General features: G+C 36.7%; 1 protein-coding gene and 1 long non-coding RNA gene across 2 annotated transcripts in view; one reads left to right on the forward strand and one right to left on the reverse strand.

Annotated features, from left to right (window-relative positions):
* The first annotated feature begins 770 nt into the window (after window positions 1–770).
* LOC106995854 (uncharacterized) overlaps window positions 771–22,373 on the forward strand; it is a 61,239-nt gene continuing 39,636 nt past the window's right edge. The window contains exon 1 of the long non-coding RNA XR_013414450.1: window positions 771–861. This is a non-coding gene — a long non-coding RNA (uncharacterized LOC106995854). The remainder of the gene's footprint in view (window positions 862–22,373) is intronic.
* LOC699033 (olfactory receptor 5H8) lies at window positions 12,258–13,192 on the reverse strand. Its single transcript, XM_028843474.2, is given in 2 exon segments — window positions 12,258–12,509; window positions 12,512–13,192. Coding segments are annotated over 2 exon segments (927 nt in total). The 5' UTR covers window positions 13,187–13,192.

The following is a 22,373-nucleotide window of genomic DNA, read 5'->3' on the forward strand; positions in this document are numbered from 1 at the left end:
AAAAGATTTTTGGCAACGTTAGTAGAGCACTTGTGTCAGAGTTAAGGTCAGAGAGTAATTCAAACTAAATGGGAAACAATGGAAAACGCTCCAGAATGCTCCATGAAATGTGGAGGATGGTTGGCATGTTTTCACTGCCCATAGACAAATGTAAAAAAGAATTTCCCATAGAACAATTTAATAAAAGTTTTCAAAAGAAGAGAAGAGAGGAACACATTTAAAGGAGAAAGACGGAGAAGTGGAAAGAGAACTTGGGCAGGTGAAAAGAAAACAAGATGGAGAACAGAGAAATAAGCAGAGAATTATGGGGTCGTAAATGGAAAAGTGCAGGAAAGACAAGCCAGAGAGGGAGAGAGGAAGTACCAGAGAAAGACTGAAGTGGAACAAAATGGAAAGGCTCAAAGGTTTGAAGATAAATATTTACCCTAATGAAACACCATTGTTTGTCTGGGGTAACATCTGAGGTTCGTTGCCTCATGCCAAGGAAATCAAGGACACGGACACACCAGAGTGAAGTTAAGAGCGGAAGTTTAATAGGCAAAAGAAAGAGAAGAGCTCTCTGTGCAGAGAGGGGTCCTGGAGAAAAATGGGTTGCCAGTTTCACGGTTAAGTGCACAGGGTTTTATAGATGAGCTTGAGGAGGCAGTGTCTGATTTACACAGGGCACGAGAGATTGGTCAGGCCAGGCGTGCTGTTTGGTTAGCCCTCTGAGAAGCTGGCCGCCCCACCCCAATCTTTTACTGTGTATATAGGTTCTCTACCTGGCTGGCACCATGTTGCCTACTCCCTGACTGCACACGTGGTGACAAAGAAAAGCAAAGGGAAGATGGAGCCTCCATGCTGAACATGCCTGGCTCCCAGGTAACCTATTCCTTTTGGCACAGCTGCCAGCATTTAGCTATGCAAGCTTCTAGGTTGCTTATCTATGTTCACAGCTTGATATTTCAGGCTGCTCTTTGTTAGAAAAGAAATGATTTGGGGGCTGCTTTTTATTGAAAGGGAAGCCTTGCCCAGGACTCCTTTATCCTGTCTGCCTAAATAATTTCTTTTTAGCTCCTGTATCACTAACTTTGGTGTTCAAGTGTCAATCTGAGAATCTTTTCTTCTCTTCTAGTTAAAATTTCAAAGTTTTATTTTCTGAACAGAATTTGTGTATGAAAAGGAGATCTGATTTTAAGTTTTTCTTTACAAACTTCAAGTTGTTTATTAATACATTAGCATTATCTGAAAGTTCTTTCCATATTTAAAAGGTTATCATTGCGATTATTAAAACAGACTTTTTCTAGTAATTCTGCTGTTTTACTGGAAAGCAACTTTTTCTCCCACATTTCTTTTAGCAAAATAAAGTTGAGCCAAAGCCTTGAATCTTACTCAGGATATAATAAGCAGTGCTGAGAATTCCAGTTGTTAAATGTATTTTTATTTGGAATAGGTTTTCTTCCATATGATCCCAAATCAGTAAATAATTGAGAATTCTTTAATTCATTTTGTTTGGGATTACTTATTATGTCATAAATACTGGAAGTAGTATTGGAGTAGTGAAGGTGTATTTTCTGCATATTTTCCACTATATATTAAATAATCAACAAAATAATAGTAAGAAGCGGATGGAAGGATAAAAGAGTTACTATTTCAATGACTAGGCTAAAACTGTTAACCAGAGTTGTGATTTATAATACAGAATGAGTCTTTTTATAAAGTCATCAGAAAGATTTCCATATAAGAAGCATTAGGACCCAAGTCTTTAAACCCAGTTTTAAATTGTTTAAAGTTCTAGTTCACCACCACATCTCTTATAAAGTCATTATAGTGAAAGTAACAGGTGAGAAAATATAATTAGAGAAATTAATTTACCTTTGCAGCTATTTTGCATATTCAGATTTTAGTTCATGAAAGTAAAATAGATAAGTCACTAATAGCTTTGACATCTTACATCTGGCTATTTTGGCATCTTGTAAACTCAATCTAAATTTACAATAAATTAAACAGCATTTTCAATATTATATGTAAAGAATAACAAATATTACATAAATCATTTCTGACTTACCCATATCTTGAAAGAAATTGTGGAAATCCTTTAAAAGTATTAGGTTTTCTAAAGTAGAAAAAATACAACAGCACAGGAATGACAATAACACAGGTAGCACTTCTTCGTACATAAATTTGCTATGGAGGCTTCATTTCCCACATTCAGAAAAATGTCATTTATATAAATTTGCTTTAAGTGGAAGAGTCAACCAATTGCATGTACTACCATGTGCTTTTGATGGAAGAGGAAGGAGTAGAGGACTGAAATTCCTCTAATAGCACCCAAGGTTTCCCTTTAGGGCAAGTTAAGTTGTATTACTGTGCACTATAGATTTGAATATGTATAAGAAGTCCAGGCTGTCCCGCACGGCATTATAGACTTCGAAACCATAAACATCAAGTCATTGTATACTGGTATAGTTTAACAATTGAAGCTGAAATTGCACTTTGTGCCACTATTTTCTACCATATATATACACCTCAGATTATATATAATATTCCTTTCCCTGTGGTCTTTGATTAGGCAGTCTTGTCTGAGTTAATCAAATCATGATTTTAATAAGGCCAAAAGTCTAGATTACCCTCAGGAGCCAACTCCAAACGAAAGTGTCCTCATGAAAACTGCCAATTAAATTCCAGACATATCACTAGTTCCCAACTTTGAGTTGAAATCTGATGAAAAATCTTATTAGCAAAGATCAAAGAGAAAGAGAAAACAGAGACCACAGTGGGAGGTGGCCTAGGTCTCTGTTCCCCGAATTTCAATGCCTGTACCTATTTTGGAGATCTTGTTAAAATGCATATTTGGTTTCAGTAGTTCTGGCATGGGGCTCAGAATCTTCTTGTCTAACAAAGTGATGCTTGCTATCCACAGGGCCTTCATCATTGAGGACTTAGATTGTCAGAGAGGCTAGATCATTGAGAAATAAAAAATTATAAATGTGGCTGACAATCAGAGAGAGAAGCAGGGAGGAGCCAGGTGAAGCCAGGAAGGTAGTGTGAGTGGGACTGCATAGCACTTGGGAGCTAGGACAGGGACATTGTTCTTTACACCAAGAAAGGAAAACTATGGAGAAATTGTAAGTATAGTGGTAACATGTTTAGATTCACATTTTTATCTTTGACAAAGTATTCAGCGAACATTCACTTAGAAAAATAAAACTTAGTTTACTCATTTGTGACATTTAGATTTTATAAATGAATAATGATATGTAACTATCTCTACCATAAAAAATGTTCTTAAAAATGTTCCATCTAAACTGGGGCTATGGCTGGCAAGATACTGGGAGAAAGCATAGGGCATGTTTTATGGTAGACTCATTAATCAATTATCCTCCTTTCTTAAGATTTTGCTAGTGAAAGACAAAAGAAGCAGAGGAAAATAATAAATTAAAGAGGAGTCAATGTGAAACCTCTGCAGAAGTGTGGAACAAGCAGCGTGATGTGCAGAGGTAGCTTTAACATGACCAAAACTTGACTTGAACGTATTGTCCTCTTAAATTTTGTATAATTACCTCCTAACTCATTTCGTTGCCTATCCGTGAGTACAAAAGCACTATAGTGCTGCGCCGACAATAGGTAGTTTTTTCAATTTTGGTCTTTTAAATTATTGGGTCATGGCATCTCATTGTGGTTTTAATATGCATTTCCCTGGTAACTAATGATAGTGAATATCCTTTCCTGTCCTTATATGACATCTGTTTGTTTTCATTAGTGAAGTGTCGTGTAATCCTTTTGTTTATATTTCAATTAAATTATTTATTATTAAATTTTGAGAATTCTTTATATAATCTGAATACAAGTCTTTTAACAGATAGGGAATGTATAAATATTTCTTCATGATTGCCTACCTTCAACAACAAGGTATCACACTGATTCATTACACTGATGACATTATGCCGATGGTACCTAATGAGCAAGAATATTGACTACTCTAGACCTATTGGTAAGACGTTTGTGTTAACAAAGGATGGGAAATTAATCCGACAAAAATCAGGAGACTTCTACCTTGGTAAAATTTCCAGGGCTCCAGTGGTGTGAAACATGTGAAGATATCCCTTTTAGAGTGAAATCTGGCTCTTCCTACAATCAAATGAGAGCAACATATTCTACTGGGCCCTTTTGGATTCTAAAATTAACATATGGCCCATTTGGTTGTCTTACTTTATTCCACTTACCTAGTGACCCGAAAAGCTGTTAGTTTTGGAAAAGGGTACGTAAAAGGAAAGGCTCTATAATAGGTCTGGGCTGCTGTGGGAGATGCTCTGCCTCTTGACCACCTAATGGTGCTAGAAGGGTCAGAGGCAGAAAGGGATGCTATCTGGAGACGTTGATGTGCCTCTTCTGATGAATCACAGCACAAGCCCTTTGAGTTTTGAAGCAAAGCCTTGCCATCCTTCACAGATAACCATTCTTTTGAGAAACAGCTCTTGTTCTGCTACTGGCTGGGCATTAGTAGAGACTGGACACTTCACTATGGACCACCAATTTACTATGTGACATGAGCTGCAAATCATGAATGGAGTGTTTTCTGACCCAATAAGTTGTAAAGCTGAGCATACACAGCAACACTCTAACGTCAGATAGCAGTGGTATATACACGATTGGGTCTAAGCAGGCTCTGAGGATAAAAGTATATTATTTAAAAAATGGCCCAAATGCACATGGTCCGCACTTCTGCTACATTGCCTTCTCTCTCCATTGCTTGCACCAATGGACTCCTGAGGTGTTCTCTGTGAGCGTTTGAAAGAGGAAGAGTAGACTGGAGCCTGGATACAGGCATTTCTACAGGATACGCAGACAGCCCAGCAAGTGCACAGCTGCATCACTGGATACCCTTTCTAGGACATCTCAGAAAGAGCGTGATGAAGGGAAATCCTCTCATTGTACAGAACTTAGAGTGGTGCGCTTGGTCATTTACTTTTCTTGGAAGGAGAAATAGTAAGACTTGTGATTATATATTGGCTTGTGGGATGTGGCCAGTGGTTTGGTTGGATGCTCAGGAACATGGAAGAGAAATAATTGGAAATTTGGTAACAAGGAAATTTGGGAAAGAGGTATGTGGACAGACATCTCTGAATTGGCAAAAAATATATAAATATTTGTATGCTCTGTGAATTCCAACCAAAGGATGACCCCAACAGAGAAGGATGACAATCATATTAATAGAATGATGTATTCTGTGGACATCAGAAATCCACTTTCTCCATCCACCCCCATCAAACTCAATGGACTCATGAACACAGTGGCCGTGGTGGCAGGAATGGAGGATAGACAAGGTCTCAGAAACATGGACTTTCACTCACCAAGTTTGTACTGGACATGGTCACTGCTGAGTGCCTAATTTCCTAGCAATGGATATCAACAGAGTCATCAATTTGCCACCATTCACCAGGGTGATCAGCCAGCTACCTGATGCCAGGCTGATTACATTAGACCACTCCCAAAAAGGAAGAGCCAGTGTTTAGTTGTTACTAAAAAAGCTGCTTGCAGCCTGGCGCAGTGGCTCACGCCTATAATCCCAGCACTTCGGGAGGCTGAGGGGGGCAGATCACCTGAGGTCAGGAGTTCAAGACCAACCTGACCAACATGGAGAAATCCCATCTCTACTAAAAATCCAAGATTAACTGGGCGTGGTGGTGCATACCTGTAATCCCAGCTATGCAGGAGGCAGAAGCAGGAGAATCACTTCAACCCGGTAGGCAAAGGTTGCAGTTAGCCAAGATCATGCCATTGCACTCCAGCCTGGGCAACGAGAGTGAAACTCTGTCTCAAAAAATAAATAAATAAATAAATAAAAAAAGCTGCTTGCTTCGGATACACATTTGCCTCCCATACACCAATACTTTTGTCAAAACCACTGCCCTTGGACTTACAAAGAACTTACACACCTCATGGTATTTCATACAGCATTGCTTTTGATCAAGGAACTCACTTCACATCAAAAGAGGTGAAACATTGAACCCATACTCTTGGAATACACTAGGCTTGCCATGTTCTCTACTATCCCAAAGCCACTAATTTGATGAAAAAAGTAAATGGCTTTTTGAAGACCGAGTAACAGCATGGTATTGTCACATCAGAGATGTGGCAGTACCTGATAGGGCTGGGACAAAGTTTTCCAAAACTCTGTACATGCTCTGAATTAGAATCCAATATATGGTGCTGTTTCTGTCATAGGATGCTTGGGCCCAGGAAAGGAACTGGTGAAAATGAGAGTGAGGTCACTCACTACTAGCCCTAATGATCTTGTTTGCAAAATTTGTGCTTCTGGTCCCCTGACCTTATTTTTCTCCTGGCTTAGAGGTCTTAGTTCCAGAGGAAGGAATGTTCTACTAAGACACAGAACAATGATTCCACCAAACTGAAAGTTCATACCACCACCTGGCCACTTTAGGTTCCTCATTTCTCTGAATTCCTAGGAAAAAAAAAAAAAAAAAAAGAAGTGACTGTGCTGGCGAGGGTGGTTGAGATTTGGGTCACTATACCAGGTGAAGAACCATGACCAACCGACATGCTTACTAAAAGCCATGAGAATGAAGCATGGGTAATGGAAGAAGGTTATCTATACCAGCTTTGACCACATGAACAGTTACAGAAATAAAGAATGTAATTGGCATGAGTGTTTTCTGGTTGTTTTCAATGCATTTATGTTTATGCGTGTATATAATAAAAGTCCTTGTTTTCTTTCTTCTATTATTTCTTTTTTTTTTTTGAGATGGAGTCTCATTCTGTCACCCAGGCTGGAGTGCAGTGGCATGATCTTGGTTCACTGCAACCTCCGCCTCCCAGGTTCACACCATTCTCCTGCCTCAGCCTCCCAAGTAGCTGGGACTACAGGCATCCGCCACCACGCCCGGCTAATTTTTTTTATTTTCATTTTTAGTAGAGACAAGGTTTCACCATGTTAGCCAGGATGGTCTTGATCTCCTGACCTCGTGATCCACTGCCTCAGCCTCCCAAAGTGCTGGGATTACAGGCATGAGCCACCACGCCTGGGCTTCTTCCTTCTATGATTTCTTTATCATGTAACATAAGATGTATTGACTTTATATCACAGTTTTAAACTGTTGTTAATTTTGCATCATAATATTTTAGTTCCCAGATATTAAAGGAAAGAGTAAATATTAACAAAGATCTTTACCTCCAATCCTGGGGAAGTTGCATTGACAAGTGGTGCCAGGTGATGATTTTATGCGTCAACTTGACAAAGCCAGAGATGCCCAGATATCTGGTTAAACCTTATTTCTGGGTGTGTCTGTGAGGGTATTTCTAGCAGCTACTTGCCTTTGAATTGGTGGACTGAGTAAAGCAGATGGCTCTCCTCAGTGTGGGAGGGCACCAGTCAATTTATTTAGGGCCTGAGTGGCATAAAAAGACAGCGGCAGGTCAGATTTGCTCTCTGGCTGACTGAGCTGGCACATTGATTTTCTCCTGCCCTCAGCACTGCTGGTTCTCAGGTCTTCAGACTTGGAGTACAGCTTATAACAGATGTATATTTTAACTCTTTCCTAACATCTTTTGAAATGACCAAATGACAAAAAAGAGTATATCTATAAAGAAATAATTTGTGTCAGGAAGCCATAAAATAGTTGGAATTATATTCAGGAACAAACTAGAGAACAAGTACCTGTAGACCAGACATTTTCAAGAAAAAGGCTTCGGAAGTCTGAGTTTCTGAGAGGACCTCTTTCATACTCATCCAACATAAAGTATGACTTAACCTGCTACACACCTTGCCACATGCTCAGAGCTTGATATCTGCCTTCACATTGAAGAAAAAGGCCAATCAGGGAACTAGACCTTTAAAATGGTGAAAAAAATGGACATCAGATGCTCACATTACCAGTCTAATCTTTGGGTTATAACAATGGACAAAAGACAGATAATTCACAGGGAATGATCAGTACAATGAAAATATTACAGAGCAATACAAATTTGTAGAAAAGCTACGGACACATGTAATAACATGGATCCTCTAAGGGAAGGAGTAACAGCAGTTGAAGTGTTCCATTCACTCTGTTTCCTGGAGATTGGGGGGATTCCTTGGGGGAACAAAAAGATGGTAGATGATTTTGTTAACTGGATGTCCACAAATGTAAAATAATATTTTAAATATTTGTATATTTTATCCTTTATATGAAACATCTAACTGAACAGCTTCTCCTTGATACTTTCTCCTACTCTATGCCAGAAGCCAATCCTAGTAATAAGAATATAAATAATTTACTTAGGTGTATATTTTCAATTGTCATGAAGGAACATAAGGCAAGTTGCCATGCAGCAGACATCCCAGGCTCAGTAATCTCCTTGGGCTCATATCAGGGTTAAAAAAGACTGATGCACTCTGACTGCATTCTAGGAATTTGTGCTGTCAGTTTCATTTTAATTTCACAAATATTTCATAAATACTTATTTAGGCCCTTATGTGAATAAGCCACAGTCTACACACTGCAAAATACAGAAAGAGTAGTAAGACTATATATTGTAATCTACAAGATCCTTTGGGTCGAAAATAAATATTATGCAAGGACAATTTTGGCCTAAAAAGAAAAAAATTGCTAAATATTTCAAATGAGTTAGTAGGAACCTTTGAGATAGGTCTTGAAGAAAGAGTGCCATTTCAATTGTAAATGAGGATGGACGCAGTCAGGGGAGGGAAGTTTCTCTGTGGATGGACCTATCTGAGCAAAAGCAGGTGCCTGAGAGACTAAAGTATGTCCAGCAGTCTCTCAGTGACTGATTTTGACCACAACACAGATTCCATTAGGACAACTGTAGAGAAGGAGACTCCAGTTAAACCAAGGTTTCATTGGACAGGAACTCAATGTCAGGGTGAGCAAATGCAGTGTTCCAAAGATCTATCTATCATCTATAAACACACACACACATATAGTTGGCCCTCTATATCTGTTGGTTCTTCATTTGTGGATTCAAACAATTGTGGATCAAAACTATTCAAGAAAAAATAATTGTGTCTTTACTAAATATGTAGAGACTGTTGGTTTTGGTCACTGTTTGCTAAACAATATGGTACAACAGCTATTTATCTAGTGATTTTAAGTAATCTAGATATGATTTAAAGTACATAGGAGGATTTGCAGAGGTTATATGCAAAATGCTATGCCATTTGATATTAGGGACTTGAGCACCCATAAATTTTGGTATCTGAGGGCAGTGCTAGATCCCCCACAGATCCAGAAGACCCAGGGATACAGAAGGATGACTGTAGATACACACTTATTTATTTAGATTCTATATTTATGTATTTTATGCGTACGTGTATCTACGTCTATATCATAAAATCTGCACATACAAATTAACAATTAAACATGGATAGTTACATGCAGTCGTGCATCGCTTCATGATGGGAATACATTCTGAGAAATTTGTCATTTTGATTACATCCTATAGTGTTCTTGCAAGAAGTAAGTGATTTTGTCATTGTGAAAACATCCTAGAGTGTACTTACAAAAAATCTAGATGGTATAGTCCACACACCTAGACTATATGGTGTCACATGTTGCTCTGGGCTACAAACCTGCACATCATGTTACTATACTGGATACAGTAGGAAATTGTAATACAATGGTTTGTATATCTAAATATATCCACACATAGAAAAGGTAGAGTAAAAAAAGACAGAAAATTTAAAAATTGTACAACTTACCACAAACGGAGCTTGCAGGATTGGAAGTAGTTCTGGGTGGGTCAGTGAGTAAGTGATGAGTTAATGTGAAGACTTAGGACATTTCTGTCCACCACTGTGAACTTTACTTTATAAACACTGTACATGTAGGCTACCTTAAATTTAGTTCAAAGTTTTCTCTTTCTTCAAAATTAAATTAACTGAACTTACTGTAATGTTTTTACCTTATAAACTTTTAAACTTTTTAAAACTTTTTGACTTCTTTGTAATAATACTAAGCTTAAAAGGCAAACATGTTGTACAGCTATACAACAATATTTTTCTTTATATTCTATTCTATAAGCTTTTTTCTATTTTTAGAATTTTTATTTAATTTTTTATTTTTAAAAATGTTTTATTAAAAGCTAACACACACATTAGCTTAGGCCTAGTTAGGGTCGAGATCATGAATATCACTGTCTTCCACCTCCACATCTTGTGCCACTGGAAGGTCCTTAGGGGAAATAACATGTACGTAGCTCTCATCTCCTATGACAATGATGCCTTCTTCCGGAATATATCCTGAAGGACCTGCCTGAGACTGTTTTATAGTTAACTTTTTATATAATTAGAAGGTGTATACTCTAAAATAATTATTAATAGTATAATAAACATATAAACCACTAACACAGTTGCTTATTGTCACTATCAAGTATTATGGATGGTACATAAATATATGAGCTATACTTTTATATGACTGATAGTGTAGTAGATTTGTATACACCAACATCACCACAAACACATGAGTAATGTGTTGTACTGTGACATAATGATGGCTATGATGTCACTAGGTGATAGGAATTTTTCAGCTCCATTGTAATCTTATGGCACCACCACCCCATATGCAATCAAAATGTCATTATACAGTACACAACTATATTCAGTTCTAGGAACATATACCTTATATGCATGTAATCTGGTAGCAATGACAATCCATTAAAGGTTATTGAAGAGGGATATGATTCAATGAGAGTCTTGTTTATGAAAAATTATCTGGCTGCAGTGCTTGGAAGGTAAGACAGTAAGAGCCAGATGAAAAAGATAAGAAACTTGAGTTCTGAAAAACACACAGCTGAGTATGTTTTGGGGTGGGGACCTGAGTGGTACCAGCATGAACTCACAGAATTTCAAGTGTGGAGAGAATAAAGGCAAGGATGACCTGAAGATGAATCTCTCATTATATTTAAAGAGCATTGAATTTGAGGAAAGCTATCAAGGACTTTTCAGCAATAGAATATTCAAACCCTTGTTCACTCTCATGTCTTTTCTATCACCCTCTGTGCAGTATGACATAATACATGATAATTTTATCTGTACTTTTTTTCCTGAAACAGTGTCTCACTCTGTTGCCCAGGCTGGAATGCAGTGGCATGATCATAGCTCACTGCAGCCTCCACCTTCTGTACTCAAGGGATCTTCCTGCCTCAGCCTCCCAAGTTGCTGAGACCACAGGTGCACACAACCATGCCTGGCTAGTTTTTAATTTTTTTTAGAGATGGGGTCTTGCTATGTTGCCCAGGCTGGCCTAATTGTACTTTTGTAGTATAAAGTTCTCATCATTTAGTCCCCAATTGTAAGTGAGAACACGTGTTACTTGTTTTTCTCTTCCTGTGTTAGTTTGCCAAGGATAATGGCCTCCAGCTCCATCCAAGTCCCTGCAAATGCATAAAGTCACTCATTGACAAGGGAACATTACAATAACCTATAAATATCAACGATTTCTTGATCTTACAAGCTTCCTTTTTTTTTTTAATTCAGGGAAAATTACGACCATTCAATTCTTATTCTGCCACTTCTATTTTATTTATTTCTCTGCACTCATCTCAACTTAATTATTTAGTCTCATCCGTTAGCACTCCAAATTAGTAAAGGTTTTCAGATTGCCAACAAACATATAAATACAGTTGGAAAGGTTCTTAGAAGGCATCACAAACACGGAGAGGCAACTGCCTCTCCTCACAGAAGCACACTGAACTAAGAGAATCCTCTCATAGTTTCCTATTTCTGTTCATTTCCGTCTATAATATGTGAATTGAATCTCTACAAGAAAAGAAATTAACCATTTCCCAATAAAGTGGAAAAAAACACTTCATGATGGTTAGCCGAATTCGTGAGATTTGCTTGGGTTCATGCAAACACAAACTTGTTCTATGGAGGAAGTGTGCTATGAATCTCCAGTTTATAAACCTGTATTAGTAACAAAGACATCATACTCAAGTTGTTATTAGAAGACCTACTATTGTAGCACTTGATCCATTTATAAAGCCACATTGAAGAACAAGAAACATGTAAAATGCTTTTATTTTTTTCTGCTCTAATTATTCTAGTATGTCATGAACAGTTGACAAAATTTTCTTGTGTGCTTTTCAATAATATATACAAATATCTTAAGGAATTTATTAGATACTAATGACTTGAATCATTAAAAAGTTAGGACAATTGTAATTGCAAAAAACTTTAAACATACACGAACATATACTGACATCTAGCCTGCATGATTATGTGACTTTAAATAAAAAGAGAATACATTCCAGTATGAGATCTAAACACTTCCTTTTAATGTTTTTGTCAGTGAATCTATGACTTGCTTATTTCTCAGGCTGTAGATCATGGGATTTAAGAAAGGAATGATGACAGTGTAAAACAGAGACTCCACCATATCTTGATCATCTGCTTGTGGAGATGCAGGGCCCACATACATGAAGAGAAGGGGGCCATAATATAAACAGACGGATAAGAGATGGGCTCCACAGGTAGAAAAGGCTTTCCTTATGCCTTTGACTGACTTTTTTTTTTTAAGATTGTAAAGAGGACAAATGCATAAGAGACAAGAATAGTCAAAATAGTGAATACCTGTATTGAACCAGACAAAATAAAAAGCATTAAAAAATTAATAGAAGGGTCAGTACAGGAAATTGTTAACAATGGGATGTCACAGTAAAAGTGATGTTTTATGTTAGAATTACAGAAGGTTAATCTGAATAAAATGCCTTCATGAATTAAGGCATGAAGAAAGCCACCTACAAATGACAAGACTAATAGCCGGATGCACAGTCCATTGGTCATAATCACTGGATAAAGTAAAGGTTTGCATATGGCTACATAGCGATCATATGCCATTGTTGCCAAGAGAAAACATTCTGTGGTTGCACTGATTACAAAGGAAAAAAATTGTATCTTGCATTCAGAGAGAGAAATCGTAATACTCTTAGTGAAGAAGCTGATCAGCATCTTAGGGGTCACTGAGGATGATAACCAAGCATCTGCAAAGGCTAAACTCCCAAGGAATAAGTACATTGGAATGTGAAGGTGTGAGTCTTTCCAGATGACAGCAATCAGACCAAGATTTCCCATGACGGTGATGAGATATATTATCAAGAATGCTAGGAACAGGGGTATTTTCCACTCTGATTGATAGGTAAGTCCTGTGAGAAGAAACTTTGTCAGCAATGTTGCATTTTCCTCATCCATGTCCTCATTGGATGTACCCTGAATGAACTGAAATAAACATAAGAAGAATATTCAATAAGGATTTATAAAGTGAATACTAGAGGAGAGGAGTTAAAATAAAATCATACACGCATCAGAATGTCCTCTTCGTGTATTTATTACACTGTGCTGATGAAAACCATAGTAGGGGAATTGAAGAGGTGGAAAAATGCAATTATTTGAGTTTATAGAATGTGCATGAATAAACATATTTAAGCAAAAAGAAAGGCATTCTATGGATGTGATTAATTTATGTGGACACTGGAGTACGGTACAAAATTTCTGTGTCTGAGACATGGATACAAGGTCAAAGGAAAAGATCTTTGTAAGGTCAGAAACACAAAATGAGTTAAAAGCCATGTGAAGGACTTTGAACTGTATTCTTCAGGAAATAGTCATGAATTTAAAATTTTAAGACAGATGGTGGCATGTAAGACATATTTTAAGTTAAATAATTGGTGTTATAGAAAACAGGCTGCAAGGAAGGGAACCTGCAGTCAGAGATACTAATCAGGAAACTGTTTCTGTTGCAAAGGAATCCCAAGCCAGATTACATATCAGAATTGTCTGGGGGAACTTTCTTACCAAAATACAGAATATGAGGAATTACTATTAAATTCTGTAGTTCAAGAATGAGGTCTAGGAATATGTATTGTTAAGAAAATGCTATTCATGTGATTAAAATGAATGCAAAGTACCTACTTCATGTGTGATAAGGAAGTGATGAGGAAGACAAAGAAATAGATTGAAAAGAATTCAGAATGTAGAGTCACCAGGGCTCCATGACATATTAGATGGGAAGAGTGTAGTCACTGAAATTAAGAGGAGTCATTTGGTGATTCTAAATGAGATTGAGAACTCAGGTTCGTTGGCAGATATGGGGAAGGGGCATTCTCTGAACATCCAGGTGAGATGTACTCAGAGATGTGACTCTACTAGAACTTAATAAAAATAATGATATGAGAGGCATTGGGGGTAGTTTAAGGCATAGTTATAGATGTCCTATGCATTGGAGAGTGTATCAAACATAAAAGAGGAACAGAGAGGCAATACAATTAAAATTATATTAAACAGGTTATAAAGTGTATCCACTTTACAGGTCATTTATTAGATGGCCAGCCCCTGGTCCTCTTTTCTACCACATTAATCTTGGTGGCCGAGAGAGAATACTACCCATTCTAGAGTTAGAAACTTACTTTTCCATCCTTCTTGCACCTAGAATGAGGCTACTTGACTAGGTTTGGCCAGCCAAACCCACCAACATAGATTTGGAATTTGGAAGGTGGAAAACAAAGGAACAGTGATCAAAGAGAACTTTTGATGCAAAAGCAGCCAAAGCAGCAATATCAAGACCCTTACAAAAGCATCCACACACAACAATGGAACTGACAGTGTGAGCTGTGACATTTGAAATTTCAACCATGACAGCAGGAGCTTTTGTTGAGCTAGTGTTGGGACATGATTTGGGCTGTTGACTAGCTGTCTTACTTCATTCTGTTCCTGCCCATTTTTACAGCTCATTCTTCCAACTTTCCTGGCATTTCTCTTTTAGATAGCTTTCCATTCAATAAACTCATTGCCCAATGCAACCAAGAGTCCTGGCTCAAACAAAGAGACAAGGGTGATATCAGAAAAAAATATTGAGCAGAGTGATCAAAGAAGCAGGCGGGAAACTGGAGAGCTGAATGTTGTAGACATAAAGAGAGGAAATATACTCAAGAAGGACAAAGTACAGGGCAAAATGCCAAAAGAAATGCTCTGGTTGAACTAAATATGAAGAGAGATCACTGATTGTGGAAATTAGAGATTTTTAGTGGCTTCAGTGAAAGCAGTTTGCATTTGCTGATAGAATTAAAGCCAGAAAAAAATAAGAAGTGAATGGGAAACAAATGGCACAACAGTGAGGGGAATGAACTACAGCACTCCAAGTAATGCAAACAACATTTGCCATTTGCCTACTGTTGGAGGAATGTAAATAAGTTAGTCCAACCATTGTTGAAGACATAGTGGTGATTCCTCAAAAACCTAAAGACAGAAATACCATTTGACCTAACAATCCCATTACTGGGTATATACCCAAAGGAATATAAATTATTCTACTATAAAGATACATGCATATGTATGTTCACTGCAGCATTGTTCACAATATCAAAGACATGGAATCAATGATAGAATCCAGCCCATCAATGATAGACTGGATAAAGAAAATACGATACATATACATGATGGAATACTATGCAGCCATGAAAAAGAAGGAGATCATGTTCTTTGCAGTGACATGGATGGAAATGGAGGCCATTATCCTTAGTAAACTAACACAGGAACCAAAAACCAAATACTGCATATTCTCACATATAAGTGGGAGCTAATTCGTGAGAACACATGGACACATAGAGGGGAACAACACACACTGTGGCCTGTTGGAGGGTGGAGGGTTAGAAGAGGGAGAGGATCTGGAAAAATATAATAACTAATGGGTACTAGGCTTAATACCTGGGCAATTAAATAATCTCTACAACAAACCCAAATGACACAAATTTACCTATGTAACAAACCTGCACATGTACCCCTGAACTTAAAAACAGACGTTTTCTGTAAGCCTTTTTAATAAAAGTTTTCAAAAGTAAGGAGAAGAAAGGAAGGCAGGGAGAGGAGGAAAGGAAGCAGAGAAGTGGAAAAGAAAATCTAGGTAGTGAAAAGAAAATAAAAGAGAGAACAGTAGAGAACAAAAAAGGCATATATGAATAAATGTAGAAAAGAGAAGCAGAAAAGATACCGGAAAGCTGAGTGTTGGAAAGCCAAATAATAGGAAGAGAGGAAGTATCAGAGAAAGACAGAGGATTGGGGATAAATAGATGTTTTAACCCTAAAGTTCATTAAAAGATGTGAATTAGATGTGAATTCTAGAAAACTTTTCTTTACTGTTACTCAAAATTAGAACTTTAGTTTCCTATGGACTTTTTGTATGAAAACAAGATCCAATTTTAAATTTTACTTACAAACTTTGTGTTGTTCATAGATACACTAGCACTGTCTAAAAGTTCTTTCCATATACAAGTTACTTTGTCTTTGTTATTCTAGTGGTTAGAACAGACTTTAGGAATTCTGCTGCCTTTACTTGAGATCTCTTTCTTCTCCAACAATTTTTTTGTAGCAAGATAATATTGAGCCAAGAGTGCAACCTGAAACAGGTTATATACATAGCCAACAACAATAATTTCAGATGTATTTTAATTTGGAATTAATTAAATTAAATTGGGCTCCGTTCACGCAATCTCAATAGAAAAATAATTGAAAATCTCAGATTCCATTTGTGTGTGTATACTTTTTAAGTCATAAATGTGGAAAAAGCATTGGAGGGACATTTTTCTGCATTTATATGTATTTTCTGCATATATATAAATATAAATACTCAATGAAATTATTTTCAAAAGTGGGTAAAAAGCTAAGTATTTAAGTGACACCTTAAAAGTTTTAATCATATGTATTTAATTAAACAATAGATTATTTTATCAGAATCAACAAAACGATATCTTGTATAGTGATCATTATAATTGATTCTTTAAACTCAGTTTTAAGTTGTTCTGGTTCACCAAAACTTACCTTACAAAGTCACTATAGTGAGGTTAACAAGGTAATAAAACATCATTGAAGGGAGCAAATCAGTATTACAGCTATTTTGCTTGTTCAGGCTTTATTATTATTTTTATTTTCTAACTACTAGAGAAGTAGGGAACAGACTTTAATTGTAAAAATAATGTATGCAGATAATTCACTAATACTTTCCGTATCTGCCTATTCTAACATCTTGTAAACCTAATCTTAAATTATCAAACAAGTTTTAAACTTTCTACCCAAAGAATAATACTATAGAAAACATTTTACTCTTACCCATACCTTGGAAGAAATTGTGGAGATCCTTTAAAAGTGTTAGGTTTTCTAAAGTAGAAATAAACACAATTATAGCACTAAAATGACAAAAACATAGGTAGCAATCCTGGCACATTGATTCATTTCAGAGGCTTCATTTCCTAAGTTGAAGAAACATGTGTATAAATTTTCCTTGAACACCAGAGTCAACTAATTGTACAACTGTGCACTTTTGCCAAAACAGGAAAAAGTGGAGAACCGAAAATTGCCCCAAGAGAGCTTGAGGATCCCCTTAAGGACAAAGTTAGCGGTTCTACTGGGCATTGTAGGGTTGGACATGTATGAAAAGTTCAAATTATTCCACAGGGGATTACAAACTTCAGAATCATAAACATCAAGTTATTGTAGACAGTTCTAGTTTTAAGAATTGAAATTATACTTTATGCTATTATTATTATTATTATTATTTTTACCACAGATGACACTACTGACATATTTGCACGAACTTTGGTTTACTTACATAATTTGATGGTCTGAGTTCTTTGGTTAGTATGGTCTCATCTGAGTTAATGAAAACATGATTTTAATAAAACCAAAGAGCTAAATTCCTTTCAGAAGCAAACACGAATTGTCCTCTTCATGCAAACTGTAGCTCAAATTCCAGATATATACCTAGCTCCCCAAATTTAATATAAAGTCTGAGGAGAAATTTTTCTAGGCAAAAGTTAGGGGGAGGAGCAAAGAAAATAAAAGGCAAAGGACCTCTGTGGAGCGGGCGTAGATCTGTGCTTCCCAAATTTCAAGGCCTATGAATTTCCTGGAGACATTGTTAAAATGCAGATTCTGTTTCAGTAGTTCTGAGGTGGGGCTCATGAGTCATCCTGTTTAGGCCTGTGCAGTGACTCACGCCTGTAATCCCAGCACTTTGGGAGGCCGAGGCGGAGGGATCATTTGAGGCCATATGAGACGAGCCTGGCCAACATGGTGAAACTCCCGTCTTTAGTAAAAATACCAAAAAAAAAAAAAAAAAAAAAAAAGGCGGGGCATCGTGGCTCAGTCTGTAATTCCAGCACTTTGGGAGGCCAAGGTGGGTGGATCACCTGAGGTCAGGAAATGGAGACAAGCCTGACCAACATGGCGAAACCCCGTCTGTAATAAAAATGCAAAAAAGTAGCCAGGCGTGGTGACGCATGCCTGTAATCCCAGCTACTCGGGGGGCTGAGGCAGGAGAATCAATTGAACCCGGGAGGCGGAGGTTGTGGTGAGCCGAGACTGCGCCATTGCACTCCAGCCTGGGCAACCAGAGCGAAACTCTGTCTCAAAAAATAAATGAATGAATAAATAAATAAATAAATAAATAAAATAGCTGGGTGTGATAGTCCATGCCTGTAATTCCAGCTACTTGAGAGGCTGAGACACAAGAATTGCTTGAATCCAGGAGGCGGAGGTTGCAGTGAGCCCAGACGGTCTGGGCTACAGAGTGAGACCCTGTCTCAAAAAAAAGAAAGAAAAAAAAAAGCAGTCTTCCTGTCTAACAGAGTGATGCCTGTGGACACTTGCCTTCCACACAACGTTCATCATTGAAGGGCCTAGATGATAAGAGAACCTAGATCCCAGGATAAACAAAAAATGGCAAATGTGACTGGCAATCAAAGAGAGAAGCAAGAAGGAGCCAAATGTGGCCAAAGGAGCAGTATGAGTATGAGTGGGTTTGGAAACTAAGTCACAGACTTTGTTCTTTAATCCCAATTTGGAAGAAAACTATTGAGAGATTGTGATTGTGGTAGTAATATGTTCAGATTTTGTTTTTGACAATTAACATAGAAACTTCTCAATGAGCATTTGTTCAGGAAAGTAAAAATGTCCTTATTTTTGGCATTTAGATTTGATATCTGAATATTGATAAGTAACTACCTACACATCAACTTTTTTAAAACTTTAATCTCCACTAGCAAGATGGGAGAAAGCAAAGGGCATATCTTTTGGCAGATTTATTAATCAATTATCTGACTTTCTTAGAATTTTTCTAGTGAAAAAGAAATATACAGAAGAAAATTGCGTATATAAAAGCAAAGTAACTGTGAATGCGCCGCAGAAAGGTGGCGTCAACAATATAATGTGCCGAATTAGCTTTTCACCCAACCAAAACTTGACTTAAATTGACTACCCCTTTAAATTTTATGTAATTATCTTCTAACTTGTTGTCTAGTTTTTACTACCAAAGGTCTCCATCATTGTTTTCAGTATAAATAATCTTTTCAATTCTGTTTACTTAAATATGTAGCTCATAGCATCACACTGAGGTTTTAATTTGCATTTCCATGATGACTAATGATCCAGCATGTATTTATGACCTTATTTGACACATCTGTATTATTTTTGGTGAAGTTTCTCCTGTTAAAATATTTTGCTTATTTAATAAAATTGGGTTATTAGGTTTCTTTCCATTGATTTTGAGAACTTGGTATATATTCCAGATACAATTCTTTTGTCAGATATATGAGTTGCAAATATTCGGGACCTTGATCCTCTTTCTTTTCCGCAAGATATTCCACTGATGATATACTGATGACATTGTGCTGATTATTCTGATGACATGCTGATTGTCCCATTAAGCAAGAAGTAGTAACTACTCAAGACTTGTTGGTAACACATTTGCATGCCAGAGGGTCAGAAATATATTTCACAAATATTCAGGGACTTTCTATTTCAGTGAAATTTCTAGGGGTCCAGTGGTGTGGGGCATGTTGAGCTATCCCTTCTAAAGTGAACGAAAAGTTGTTCCATTGAACCTATCCTGCAGGCTAGAAAGAGGGATAACGCCTTAATAGGTTCTTTGAATTTTGGAGACAACGTGTTCCTAATTGGAGTGTGTTACTCTGGCCCATTTAACCAATAACCCAATAAGATGCTGGTTTTGATTGAGGCTCAGAATACAAGAAGGTTCTGAAACATGTCTAGGGTGTTGTGCAAATTATCTAGAAGGATAAAGGGGGATATCATGATGTTACTGTTACCTATAGCCCTCAAGTAAGTCTCATGTAGAAGGTACTTTATTAGATGTGGTAAATATCACACAATTGTAGCAAGTGCACATCTTATAGATGAACTTTTTTTAAAATTTAAAATAATTTTGTGGGTACATAGTAGGTGGTATATATTTATGGTGTATATGAGATATTTTAATAGAGGCATACAATTCATAATAATCAGATCAGGGTAAATGGGTTATCAATTGCCTCAAGCATTTATTCTTTGTGTTACAAACAATGCAATTATACTTTTTGTTATTTTTAAATGTACAGTAAGTTATTGTTGACTGTAGTCACAATACTACATCGTGTTCATTCTACTTAACTATATTTTTGTACCCATTAACCATAACCACTCCTTCCTGCCTACTATCCTTACCAACCTCTGGTAACCATTCTTCTACTCTATCTCCATGAGTTCAATGTTTTGATTTTTAACTCCCACAAATAAGTGAGAACATGCAAAGTTTGTCTTTTGTCTTTCTGTGCCTGACTTATTTTACTTAACATAATGACCTCCAGTTTCACCCATGCTGTTGCAAATGAAAGGAGCATACTTTTTAATGGCTGATTAGTACTCCATTGTGTATATATAGCACATTTGCTTTATCCATTGTCTGTGGATGGACACTTAGATTGCAAATCTTGGCTATTGTGAATAGTGCTGCAGTAAACATGGGAGTGCAGATCTCTCTTCTATACACTGGTTTACTTTTCTTTCTTTCTTTCTTTCCTTCTTTTCTTTTCTTTCTTTCTTTCTTTCTTTCTTTCTTTCTTTCTTTCTTTCTTTCTTTCTTTCTTTCTTTCTTTCCTTTTCTTTTTTCTTTTCTTTTTTTTTTTCTATATACCTAGCAGTGGGATTGCTGGGTCATATGGTAGTTCTATTTTTAGTTTCTTGAGGAACCTCCAAGCTGTCTCACAGTGCTTGTACTAATTTACATTCCCAACAACAGTATATGACGGTTTCCTTTTCTACACACCCTAACCAGCATTTCTTACTGCCTATCTTTTGGATATAAGCCATTTTAACTAGGGTAAGATGTTATCTCATTGTAGTTTTGATTTGCATTTCTCTGATGATCATTGATATTGATCATCTTTTCATATACCTGTTAGTGATTGTATGTCTTCTTTTGAGAAATGTCTATCATATCTTTTGCCAATTTTTAATTAGGTTATTAGATGTTTTTCCTACTAGTTGTTTGTGTTTCTTATGTATTCTGATTATTAATACATTGTCAGATGGGTAGTTTGCAAATATTTTCTCCCATTCTGTGGGTTGTCTCTTCACTTTGTTGATTGTGTGCGGTGCAGAAGCTTTCTAACTTCATATGATTCTACTTGTCCATTTTTGCTTTGATTGCCTCTGCTTTTGGGGTATTACTCAAGAACTCTTTGCCCAGACCAATGTACTGCCCAATGTTTTCTTGTAATAGTTTCATAGTTTCAAGTATTCTAGTTCAGTCTTCCGTTCATTTTGATTTTTGTATATGGTGAGAGACAGGGGTCTAGTTTCAATCTTCTGCATATGAATATCCAGTTTTCCCAGCACCATTTATTGAAGAGACTATCCTTTCCTCAATGTACGTGTTTGGCATTTTTGTTGAAAATGAGTTCACTGAATGTAGATGTATGAATTTGTTTCTGGGTTCTCTAGTCTGTTCCATTGGTCTATGTAGGTATTTTTATGCTAGCACCATACTGTTTTGGTTATTATAGTTCTGTAGTATAATTTGAAGTCAGTTACTGTGATTCTTCCAGTTTTGTTCTTTTTACTCAGGATAGCTTTGTATATTCTGAGTCTTTTGTGGTTCCATTCAAATATTAGGATAGATTTTTTCTATTCCTGTGAAGAATGTCATTGGTATCTTGATAGGCATTGCATCGAAGTTGTAGATTGCTTTAGGTAGTATAAACAATTTTAACAATATTGATTCTTCCAATCCATGAACATGGACTATATTTCAATTTTTTGGTGTAATCTTCAATTTCTTTCATCAGTGTTTTATAGTTTTCATTACAGAGATCTTTCACTTTTTTGGTGAAGTTAATTCCTAGGTATTAAATTTTATGTGTGGCTATTGTAAATGGAATTAATTTTTTCATTTCTTTTTCAGATTGATCACTGTTGGTATATAGAAATGCTACTGATTTTTGTATGTTGATTTTATACCCTGCAACTTTATTGAATTTGTTGACCAGTTCTCATAGTTTTTTGGTGGAGTCTTTAGTTTCATCCAAATATAAGATCATATCATCTGCAAACA

Source organism: Macaca mulatta, chromosome 2, assembly GCF_049350105.2.
Source record: "Macaca mulatta isolate MMU2019108-1 chromosome 2, T2T-MMU8v2.0, whole genome shotgun sequence".
NCBI classification, from domain to species: Eukaryota; Metazoa; Chordata; class Mammalia; order Primates; family Cercopithecidae; genus Macaca; species Macaca mulatta.